Source organism: Humulus lupulus, chromosome 1 (assembly GCF_963169125.1).
Source record: "Humulus lupulus chromosome 1, drHumLupu1.1, whole genome shotgun sequence".
NCBI classification, from domain to species: domain Eukaryota; kingdom Viridiplantae; phylum Streptophyta; class Magnoliopsida; order Rosales; family Cannabaceae; genus Humulus; species Humulus lupulus.
The window spans coordinates 18,296,538-18,309,925 of record NC_084793.1 but is presented as its reverse complement, the minus strand read 5'-3'; the positions used below and the strand labels follow the sequence as shown (position 1 = coordinate 18,309,925).

The following is a 13,388-nucleotide window of genomic DNA, read 5'->3' as shown; positions in this document are numbered from 1 at the left end:
GAATAAGGGTACCTTTGTTGATCTTAAGGATTGACCTAACTCCAATACTGAAATACCCTAATCCTTACTTCCCAGGTGTTTGGTAAAGCTTAAGAATGATAAAGCTTTTTCTTTCCCAACCCAAGTGTATCACTCTTATGCTCTCACTAGCACCTTAGAGTATGATCACAGCTGGAGAGTAAGTAAAAGGGCTGGGTACTAGGTCCTTATAGAGTTTGAGGAGTGAAATTATCCTATTAAAAAAAATACTTAAATCCTCAAATAAACATGATTATGACAAGTGTCATGCTCTTAGTGGTTCTGGAAGGTTCTAGAGTTTCTAGATCTTTCTTCTATTTAAAAAAAATGGTAAATTTCATTCTAACTATAATTCAAATTTAAATTTAAATAAAATAGAACCCTAACTTCTAACTTTCTAAATCTCTTAACTCTAAACTCACCTGTAGTAAAATCACCATAACTGAAGCTATAGAACTCCAATTTAGACCATCTTTATACCGTTAGAAAGCTAATTAAATTATCTACAATTTTCTAGAAATGATATTTTTCGAAATTCATAACATAACTGGGTCAAAAATAGGTCGGAAGTTACAGTACCTTACAGTTACGAAAAATCTATTTAATTATCTAAATAACAATCTAATCCACAAATAAACAATTGTGACAAATGTCATGCTCCTAATGGTCTTGAAAGATTCTAGAGCTTTCTTGAACTTTCTTTTATTTAAACTATAATTAAATCCTTAAATAAACGTGCACACGACAAGTGTCACGATCTTAATAATTCTATCTAAACCTTATAGTATAATAAATAACACACCTAGGACCAGCAATATTAATCAAACCTTATGTTATAATTAATATTCTTAAATTATAGGTTAAACTTATAAAATTCATAACTATTGTTATGAGTTTCCAACTAAGTCCCGGCTAGAACCAAAATCCACAGTAATGAACATACTATAACTAATACTAGCTATTACTACTACTACTACTACTATTTAACTAGCTAAGTAAATTATGAGACTCTACATTTTATTTGATTTTCAATAATTTTATTAATCTTGTTTTCAGAATTTTTATCAAAAATTATGCATAATTTTTTAATATAAAACTCTTACTTTAACAAGTTTTTATATGTATATTTATTCTTAATTTTTATTTAAATATTTAAAATATATATTATATATTAATTTTTAATAAAAAATTGAGTGTCTTAATCAAATTTTATGGTACAAATATAATGTTCCTAATAAGTATGGGTGCACTGTTAATGGTTACTACCCATAGATGGTTACTTTAATATTAACCGTTGGATTAAGATCAATGGTCCATATTTATAGTTATTAATTAATATTTCTATTTTTTTGTTATTTTTTTTTAAATTTTTGGAAGGGTTACCTAATGAAAAACTTGTATTTATTATGAAAATATAATATTATAAAATTTTCATTTTTCAAATGCATGTCAGTTTCTAAATGAGCTAATGTTTATTATTGGTTGGAAATACCATTAATTATGGTAAATAAAAAATAACTAAATTCGAAATTAGTATAGAAAAAAAATACTTACTTATTGGTGACTTGCTCTACTAAGTGACTATGTTACCACATCATCATAATTGTTAGTACTCATCTATGAGTAGTAACCATTGAGAAGTCTTCCTAATAAGTATTTGGTCAATTATTAAATATATATATGTATTATGTAGTGTAAATTAATCATTTAAAAAAAATTAACGGAAAACTTTATTAGATTGTGAATATTTATCGGTCTTAAATTAATCATTGAACTAAAAATTTCACAAAAAACTTTGTCATATATATATATTTTTGTGATGCACTACAACAACCTAAATCTCTACGTAAATATTTATTGAGAATTACTAAGGGGCACTAGTGGTGCCCAATACCATAAGACAGTGGCATAAATACAATTCAGTGAGTCCCACATTTTTTAATTTAATAAGTATTATGAGATGTCGCTAAGGAATTATAGGTTGCTAGTTAGGAATGGCAATGGTGTGGATCGGTGATGATTTTTCAATTACCATTTTCATCTCCATAGGTTAATTATATAACCATACCTGTCTTATTAACCATCGGGGACAGTACGTGTATTAACCAATAAATAATGGGGAATAACCATGGTTATCCGTACCCATTGATAATAATAAAATGAAGAGAAAAAAAATCTTCTAGATTAAATGAAATGATCATCAATTTAATTTTATATTTTTATAATTTAGATACGAAAATAAAATAACGTCCTAAATACTATCAAACTGAAAATCTAATAATCATTTCTTTTAGTAATTAAAATATGATAATCTTAAAATATTATATATCCAAATTTTAAAGTAAAATATAGTAAAACATAGAAAAAATATTTTAGTTTTTATTAATATTTCTATAAGTATATAATATACTAGATACAAGCAATGTGCAATACACGTTTGCTTAGTTTTATTAATAGAAGTAGAAAACATAACCGTGATTCGCGCAGTCTTTTGTAATTATTAAAAAAAAAATATTTAAATATTTTTTTGGGAGATTATGGGGTAGGGATTCCTTTTCAAAAATAAAATTCAAAAAGTTTGTTAACATGTGATTTTATTTATTTATTATTATTGTTGTTATTGTAAGCTTTGGGTGATTATATATATATAAAGTCTAAATTATGTATAAGAAAATTTATGTTTTGTGTAAGACTTATTTTCGTTGATTACCTGTTTGAACCCTTTATTTTTTTAAATTAACTTTTAGACTTCGTGTTTTGTCAAAAGATTAAAAATAAGAATAGATAGATAAATTATTTGAGTATTGTATTTTGGTCGATTACCCCCTTTAGTTTTAAAAATTAACCTTTGGACTTTGTATTTATTCAAAATGTTCAAAATTCTTTATAAAAATTAAATTATACAAATTTATATAATTTATGTTTTCTGTAAGGGTTCATACCATTTTGAATTTTGTGTTTTAGCCGATTACCTGTTCAAACCTTTATTTTAAAAATTAACTTATAGACCTTAAGTTCTGTCAAAAGGTTAAAAATAGAAATAGATAGATTAATTATTTGAATACTATATTTTGGCTGATTACTCGCTCTGACTCTTTATTTTTAAAAATTAACCTTTGGACCATGTATTTAATCAAAAGGTTAAAAATTCTTTATAAAAAGTAAATTATATAAATATATATAATTATTTATATAATTTATGTGGTTCACACTATTTTGAACCTTGTATTTTAGCCGATTACCTGTTAGGACCTTTTATTTTTTGTAAGATTAACTTATGGATCTTGTGTTTTGTCAAAATGTTAAAAATAATAATCTATAGTTAGAGTATTTGAACCGCACACATTTGGTTGACTACTTATTTGGATTATTTATTGTTAAAAACTAACATTTGATAATCCCGCAATTTCTCAAAAGGTTAAAAATACAAATTAATAGATTATTTATTATTATTATTATTATATATAGATATTTTTAATTGACATCTATTATAATTATTATTAAAATAAAAATGAGAAAAAAGATAAAATGGATATAGTTTTTTCTTTAATTAATTAATAGCCATAAATTAAAAAAGTAAAATAAAAATGTGAAAAATTAACGTTTATTTATATTTATAATTTAATTAACAAACAATATTAATATCAATTGTCATAATAATATATTTTTTAATTCATAATATATTCCTTATTTCTAAAAAATATTTTTGTGCTTTCACATCAACATCTGTATTTTTTTTTGTTGATGGAATGTCCACTAAATTACAATCTATAAAATATTTGTTTACTATAATGAAAACAAATCACAAATCCAAACAATACCATTAGTAATAACGTTTTGTCACAAGCTTAAGAAAATATCAAATGAGAGAAAAATATAATTATTAATATTGATGATTGATGATAATAATTATAATATTTTGTACAACTATTCACTTTTCAACAAAAAACATAATTATAATATAATAAGAAAATATATATATAGAGAACAAAAATTCAAACAATATAATACCGATACTCAATTAGCTAATTAAATTCGATTATACAAATTTTTTTTTTTTTCAGTACATACTTCCAAAAAATGTAAGAAAAATGTCAAAATCTATAAATCAACTATAAATAAATATACATATATTGCACAATCAGTGAGTTCTCTCTATATTTGTCTGGTACATAACACTTACTTGAAAATACTTTTTGAGATATATTGCAGTGTCAACATAGTTTGATATTCATGTGTGTGTGGAAATATGCATGATATACATTGAAAGTCATGTACCTGAATTGAAATTGAATGAGTTTAGAGAGAAGAAGAAAAAAAGGAGAGAAATTAGAATAGAGTAAAATATGAGATTAATAGAGAATGTTTATAATATATATAAAATCATGAATAGATATTTATATATAATTTTATTAATTTAAATAATATCTTGTGAGTATCTTATTTAAATGTAAACTAATGTTACACCCAGATTTCGAGCTTTGAGAATTGTGATCTCGAAAGCTGGATTTGGCAGGTGTGAGCTCGCAATGTCTAGAATACGTGTTCGCAACTTAGGCCCCGAATCTTCATAGTTGGTGGCAACCTCGAAGATGGGTGACCTCGAAGTCCTTATAAGCTCGAAAGATAGGCATCGGAAGGCGTCCATTCTCGGGGGACCTCGGATCAAGAGTTCCGAGCCTGACATGAGTGTGAGCTCGAAACAATGTGGTCTCGGAGAAAATAATGTAACTCATAAGTTACTCAAAGACCTAGACAGGCATGATGTTGATGGTGCTGGTTGCTGATTTCGAACAGCTTAGTGAGCCACTTGAAGAGACGCGGTCTACATTTATTATTGTAACTTCCCTATAATAAAGAGATATTTATTAGTCAGTTATACGCCCCTTGGTCTTCAGGAGACGTTTCCTTGTATATAAGAGTTACAGGCTTTAAAGCCATTAAATTTATTAATATACATGATAACTTCCCTGAACGTGTGGGATAGTATCCTGAAACTTCATCTATAAATAGAGAAGTCATGTATCTTTGAAGAGGACCGAAATTTTGTGATCTTGAGAGAAATTCTGGAGAATTCATCCCTGAAGGATTTCTAGAAATTTCCTAAGTTCTAATAACAAAGACTCGTGGACTAGGCAGAGTTAATTGCTGAACCACGTAAAAATCCTCCTTGTTTTATTGTATTTTTCTGGCCATAATTCTTTACTGTTTACGTGCTCTACATTTTAAGTTGACGAAAAACGGCGTTAATAACTAATATACTAACTTTAAACTAATGTGTAACTAAATTAATTTTTTTTAAAAGTAAACATGTTAATGTGAATTGTGTAATGTTTCTTTTTTTTAAAAAAAAAAAAGAAAAAGAAATTACGTTTTTTTTTTAAAAGAAAAAAAAATGACGTTAGGTGTATTGAGATAAAGACTCGTGTTATAATATTATATATAGCATGAGATATTTATATATAATATTATTAATTTAAATAAAATAACTTGTAAATATTTTATTTAAATTTAAACTAATGTGCAACTAAAATTCATAAAATGAATAAATAAAATTAAATTAAAGGAGAAAATAGAATGATTGTTTTGAATATATTTTAGGGTGACACATTATCCCTTTGAAGTTCTCATTTATATCTGTTCTATATAAAAATTGTTTAGATAACGAAAATGATTGGTTTTAACAGTTTTATATATATTTTTTCTATTAACTTTAACGAAATATTCTTATATTTAACAGAATATTCTTATATTTAAGAGTAGATTGTAAATATTACTTAAACTTAAATAAAATAAATAAATAAATAAATAATTAAACAAATTAAAATAAGATATTTCACAATAATAAAATCATATATTTTATAACTTAAATAAAATTTAATTAAACTTAAACTTAATATTATATTTAACATATAATATATAATCTTTTGTTGTCACTGCCAAATTAAAAAACTAGAACAAACATAAACTTAAATACAAATAAATAAATTAAAATATGATATTTTAAGATATTTTATGATAATTTAAATAATTAAATAATATCTATTTAAAAATAATATAGGCACACATATCATTTTTTTATCTTATAAATTTGTTTGATAGTTTGTTTTTTATCAAGTGATTGGAGTTCGTTTTCTTCATCAAATTCACCAAAGGATATTGTGAGATATATTAGAAACTAAAAATATTTGATACATATATATTACTGTTTACATTGTGACTTTTTATATTATTAATTTATTTTTAAATATTATTGTATTTCTATACGTTGTGTTTAGATATCATATATGTAAAGATTATTGATATAAATATTTATATATACTATAGAATTATAATTCACTCTATTATATATATATATATTTAAAAATAGTGAATCCGTTTTTATTAAAATTATAGACAATGTTTACAATTTTAAAACTAAGCAAACGTGCATTGCACGTTATTTCTACCTAATATATATATAGATTTATCAATTAGTATTTTTATTAAATTTGTATTATTGTCATATAAATAAACAATATTATATATAAAAGAATGACATAAACATATTAAATGAAAAATTAAACCAAAACATTGTTTATGATTTAAAAAAAATATATAATATAATAATATTTTTATTTATAAATGATCATTTTTATTAAAGATTATGTATTATGTATTATTATTATAATGATATTTTATAATATTTAAATTTAAATTTATATTAATATAAGTATTAAATATTTAGTCTTATATAATATATTATTATTATAATAACATTTTATAATATTTGAATTCATATTAATATAATTAGTAAAAAATTAGGATTATATATTATTATCATAATAATATTTTATATCATTTAAATTTATATTAATATAATTATTAAATATTTAATTTTGTATTATATATTATCATAATAATAATATTTTATAATATTTAAATTTAAATTTATATTAATATAACTAATAAATATCTATTTTTAATAAATGTTAAATATACATGCTGTCGAATATTTAAAATATTTCTAAAGTTAACAAAACAACTGTTAAAATAATTTTTTTTAATAATATATAAATATAATAAAATTAAATAAATAAATAAATTATTATATATATATATATATCAGGAGAGTTATGGGTGAATTATGCGTATCTGCACACACAAGGGGTAGTTTTTTTTCCTTTCTTGAATGGTTGTTTCCCGCGGAATGCAGATAGAATAACCGGGCCCACTTGTAAAAATGATTTATATTGCCATCCCTACGTCCGACCTTCGTGTTGGTGCCAGCAAGAATCATATTTATTAAGCAATGTGAGTCTAACATTCTATATAGTCTGTATATGGGGCGGTGACTCTTCCTATTACGTACTAAACCTCATCGAAATCAAGTATATTAGTGATTTCTGGTTCGTAATAAGCAGATCTATAACAGAGATGGGTTCTCAGCCTAACCCTGATGATCACTACATCGTCATGTTTCCCTTCATGGCTCATGGCCATCTCATACCTTTCTTAACCTTAGCCAACCGAATTCACCAAAGAACAGGCTTCACACTCATTATCGCCACCACCAAGCTCAACCTCCATTACCTCCGGCGATCCTCCTCCAACAGATATGACGACTTAAACTCCGGCATCCATTTCGCCGAGCTACCATTCTCCAGTTCCGACCATGGCTTACCCCCCAACACTGAAACCACTGAGAATTTGTCTCGTGCCAAAATAATCGACTTCTTGCACGCTTCCAGATCTCTGGAAACTCCATGCCGGAACTTCATCCACGAATGTATCGGCCAATATGGACGGCAGCCACTTTGTATTATCTCCGACATGTTTTACGGGTGGGCAGTCGACCTGGCCAATAGCTTCGACACCGTCAATATCGCTTTCGTTACTTGTGGTGCATACGGCTTTGCAGCACTCATTTCTATCTGGAACGAACTCCCTCACCGGAAAACAGAGTCCGAAGAATTCGAGGTCACAGGGTTCCCGAAACGGTGTCGGTTCCACCGCTCTCAGTTACATCAGTTCTTGAGAGTAGCCGACGGTTCAGATACATGGTCGAGATTCTTTCAACCCCAGCTGAGGCTTTGTCTGAAGTCTCACGCTTTGTTGTGTAACACCGTCGAAGAACTCGAACCCCTCGGACTCCAAATCCTCCGGGATTACGTTAAACGCCCCGTTTGGTGTGTCGGTCTGCTTCTTCCTCAAGCTGCGTTAAATGACATGTCGTGTTCACCTTCTTCTTCTTTGAGTATTTCCAAACCGAGAGTCAGTAAAGAAGTTGGTATATCAGCTGAGAAGTTGTTCAAGTGGCTCGCTTCACAAGAACCCAAGTCCGTTCTGTATATCTCGTTCGGTTCTCAGAACACAATCGGAGCAACCCAGATGATGGAATTGGCTATCGGACTGGAGAAGAGTGAGAAGCCTTTTGTTTGGGTGATAAGGCCTCCAGAGGGGTTCGATTTGAAAGGAGAGTTTAGACAAGAGTGGTTGCCAGAAGGGTTCGAAGAGCGAGCCAAGGAGAATAATCGGGGCTTGTTGGTGCGGAACTGGGCGCCCCAGTTGGACATTATGGCGCATAAATCTATAGGTGCGTTTCTCAGCCATTGTGGGTGGAATTCGGTGCTGGAGAGCTTGAGCCAGGGGGTTCCGATCATTGGGTGGCCATTGGCGGGGGAACAAAACTACAATTCGAAGATGTTGGTGGAGGAGATGGGTGTGAGTGTTGAGCTGAGTAGAGGACCTCTTGGGACCATTGCTGGGGATGAAGTGAAGAAGGTGATTGATTTGGTGATGGAGAGAGATGGAAAAGGAGAAGAGATGAAGAAAAGGGCTAATGAGCTTAAGTTGCAGATAAGAGCAGCCGTAAAAGAAGAGGGAGAACATAAAGGGTCTGCTCTCAAAGCCATAGATGATTGTGTTGCTTCAATTCTAGCATAGAGATCGAGAAGAAAATGTCAACATCAAGGAGATTATAACTTGATTAAATAAAGTGTTATTAGTTGTGTCCTTTTCCGTTTTTTTTCCCCGACCATAAAACTATGTATGAAAACCATACGGTTGTTTTCAGTTAGTACTTCGTGTAGACCTTTTACTTGCTAGAAAACTCTTCGTATAACATGATCCGTCATGTTTTGGGTTTTCATCAATAATGAAACTTGATTTGTGATAAAGTAAAAATTGGTTTTAGCCTCTAAGAAAACAAAACAATGTTTTTGAGATGAGAGTAGGGAGGAGTGATGAGATATTCTCCACGCACCAATATCAAATTAAATAACACATTACAGCAAGAAGATCAAACTAGAAATCATTACAAAAGAAAAGCACAATTTTATCTAAGTTCAGTCGAAATCAATGCATACTTGCTACTATTCTTAAGAATTTATGCGTACGAATTTAATTTAAAGATGAAACATTATTTAAAGTCAAATATTTTAAACATTGTATAATTGATCCCAAAATCCTTATCAAATGAGATAAAAACTTATTAAAACCAAACCATCTATTACTCCTATTTTTGATAGATAATAAGCTGTATAAGTTTGTTTTATATGTTGGTTTGTAACCGTTGTTATAGTTATAGGCTTTAGTCTTTTTCAGCCATAAGTAGCTGTGAGCTTGTTCAGACCACATTAACTAGGACATTGTATTCTCTCACCTACTTTTCAAGAAATAATACTTTTTCTTTACTTTGTAATAAAAATCTCAAAACCCTAATCACTGTACTCTCTTTTACACGTTTTCAAATCACTATGACAATACAACTCTTCAAAATTATCTTCGTCACAGCTTCAAAGGCCCCTCCTGGTATGATTTGTTTTTTTTTTCTTTATGTAATTTTTATCTTCTTTGGTCAATTTGGAATTGTACGATATCATGTAGAGTCTTGTAGAGCCTGCATGTCTCACTCCTATGTCAAATTAATTTAATTTTGTCAGCTCATTTAATGTTCTCTTTATAAAAATAATCTGCTACCTCTCATTCAAGGAAACATTAATTTTAAGTTTCTGTTAGTATAAGGTGTCAAATAATCTCTGTTAGTGAATTCATGGGAATCTTTTTTCTTTCTTTATAGGCTTATGTGCACCAAAAAAAAACCCTATAAGCTACCTCACCTTTGGCACTTTAAGTCCCCATTCTCTATTTTTTGCAGTGAAATCCTCATCCTTAATTAAAGTTAGCAACTGTTAGTTTTTGCCTTATTCTCTTGACATTTGTCGTTAAATACTTTTTAAAGAAAAAAATAATTGAAACTCAAAGTCTCAAACCATGGATATATAAGGAAAAAAATATGTTGTCCCACGTATAATATGTTAACATGTGGAAAAATAATAATTAAAAAAGCTTATTAAAAATTTGCTAACTTAAAGCATCTCTAATGCAGTGTCAAATTAGTGATGTATTACTAAATATTGCTCATTTTACAAAAGCTTGATTCAATGTTGTGCCAAATTTGGCACATGCTAAAAATTAGGCCAAATTTAGCACACAATATAACATGGTACATATTTTGCATCACCATAAATGCTACACTTTTTTATTTATTTTTATTATTTTAGTATTATTTTTATCTATTTGCATTAAATGCTATATTTTTTACTTTATTATTTTACTATTATCTTATACTATCAACAATAAAATATAAAGAAAAATGATTATTTTTTGTATATTTTTAATAAATATCAAATTAGCAATAATTAAATATTAAATTTTACAACAGCTTTTACAATTGTGCATCGAAATATAATGCTAAAAATTATATTAAATATATAATATATTTACTTTTTGTGTCAAATATAACCACTATTTACATGTCTCATGGGAGATAATCTTATGTTTAATAGGTTGTTTATCTCCATATTTCTCTCCTTTATGATCTTTGCTCTATAAATGTTTGATATCCCACTGGTAAGCTTTAATTATTTTATACAAGTAGGTTTAATGGTCTCCATCTTTCTCAAAATAAAAAAACTCTATAATACATTAATTATAGGGAATTTACTTATTTGGTACTTTTTGTTTTTGCAAAGTATCGTTCTGGTACTCTGTTTTCAATAATGCTCATATGGTATACTGTATTTTGAAAACATAGATATTTGGTATCCTAATTGATCAAATTTTGTCAATATGACCAAACTGTCAGCAGTTATATATAATTTGAACCTCGTATGATTGAGAGTAATTTGATTAAATTGGTAAAATTTGATTAATTAAATTTGAGTTTATGGTACCAAATATGTACAATTTTAAAATACAAGGTACCAAATATGTACGATTTTAAAATGCAGGGTACCGAATATGTACAATTTTAAATTGCAGTGTACTAAATGAGCATTATTTGTAAACACATGGTACAAAGATGATACTTTGCAAAAACACAAAGTACCAAGTTGTTACCTACCCTTAATCATATAATATAATATTTAAATATATACTTCGTGTTTGAGCTTTTATACATACATATTTAAACACATATATATAGGGAATTTCTCTCTCTCTTTTTTTAATTCCAATAGCAACTTTTAATGTATTAAGTGTCTATGAATATGAGTGTTAAAGAGTGAAAAATAAAATAAATCAAATTTAGTGATATTTTTTATTAATAATACCAAAATGTTGACAATAGAATTATTTATATACCTATTTTTCTTTTAGTACAATAATATACTATATTGAATCTTTATATTTGATTGTATTTATTGGTACTAACTTTAAAATTCTCTCAATTTTGTGAGATATGTTGTATATGTGTGTTTTTTTTTAACATATTAGACCTATATTAAAATTTGTTGGATTTTCCACTATTGTATATACAAATATGTTATTGAGTGTTATTTAAAAATTGGTAAAAGTAACTGTTGACTGTATTTTTTGCTATCAACCTTAATAGGAGAGATTAAAGAACACAAAGATTTTTACGTGGTTCAGGCTATAAAATAATCCTAGTCCACGAGTCTCTGGTATTAAGAGGGTTGTAAGCTTGTGATTACAAGCTCCAATAGTGTATTCTCAAGCAGTGTTTAGATTGCTCTGAGTACAAGGTCTTTTCTCTCTAAAAAACTGAACATTTTACAATGAGACTCCCAGCCCTATTTATAGAGGCTGGGTCATTAATACTAATCATAAGTAATTAATGCACATTCTTCCCATTACTGGGGGATTAATACCAATTCAATGCGTTGGGTTGCATTGAATAGAGACAATGACCCAAACGAGATTTGCGGGGCCCACTGCCGAAAAACACCTACTTTATAGGAAACATGCCCTAGGTACTATCAGGGCATGTTGTAAGTACCTCCATGTCAGGCGGCGTAGTGGGTGTGCGAATTGTCGAGTCGTACACTCGATAACAATGTTGATTGATCACCCATAAAGGTTGCCAAACAATCCCCTGGCTCTGAAAACCCGCGTTTACTGATATGTTGCGCCTTATCTTAGGTCCGAGTCCCAGAACCTCAGACCTGGGAGATGATTGGGAGACGAGACCCCTCACCTTAATTGCCCGAGCTAGAAAACCTCCCGCTCCAAGAACGAACATTGAAGAGTAATATACTAAGACACCCACGACCCATTGTCAAAGGCAAGGTCTCACCTAAGAGAACCCTTGCTCCTACTAAAGACCTCAGACAATAACATGCCCCGAGGATGCCTACGAACATCCAAGCCAGTCACTGGGGGTTGCCACGTGTTGAAGGTGAAAATACAAACAACATTTCCCCCCCAAGTCTCTACTCGTCCTCGGACAGTGGAGACTTCAAACTGAGGAAGACTTCGAAAAGTCCTCGGATGGGAAACGTTTGGACTTCTGCTGATGTCATTCTGAAAATCCAAACCACGTGTCAACGCCCCATTGCTGGGCCCATCAGTCTGTGTATTTAATTAGGGGTCAACTCGATATCCCAAACGTCCACGCTGTGCCCAAGGCGTCTTTTCCCAAAGAAACAATGATTAGGATTCGTGCCTTTTGAGCCCTGACCGTCGGATCACCTTAGTGAACTTACTAGGGCAAGCCATCCGACGGTTGTGGGGAAGTTGCTTCCCTAATACGTTTTGCTGGGTATAAAAACCCAGAGAAACCTTCAGTATTATACTATAACCATTCAAAAATCAAAAACTTTCCCAGCACACTTTCTTCTTTCTCAGGTGCCTCTCATCTTTAACCCTTTCCTGGAGTTCTGGACGACTGGCGTGAATCGTCTTACTTCTGGTCAGATGACAAACACTACTTCAAGGTTAGGACTTGCCTCAACACTCACCTTCGTTTTATCTCGGGTAAGTACCTTCGACTCACTTTTATGTTTTTGGTGTGTGCTTGGTGTTTTTCGATATATGTTTAGGAATGGTAGTAGTATGAATTTTGGAGTCTGTTTCTCATTTTCACAAGT

General features: G+C 29.4%; 1 protein-coding gene across 1 annotated transcript; it reads left to right on the top strand.

Moving 5' to 3' along the window:
- The first annotated feature begins 7,267 nt into the window (after positions 1 to 7,267).
- On the top strand, positions 7,268 to 9,183 carry LOC133788236 (UDP-glycosyltransferase 92A1-like). The gene has a single exon (XM_062225636.1). It carries the CDS (start codon positions 7,435 to 7,437, stop codon positions 8,941 to 8,943), a length of 1,509 nt encoding a protein of 502 aa, XP_062081620.1. The 5' UTR covers positions 7,268 to 7,434; the 3' UTR covers positions 8,944 to 9,183.
- Positions 9,184 to 13,388: the final 4,205 nt, after the last annotated feature.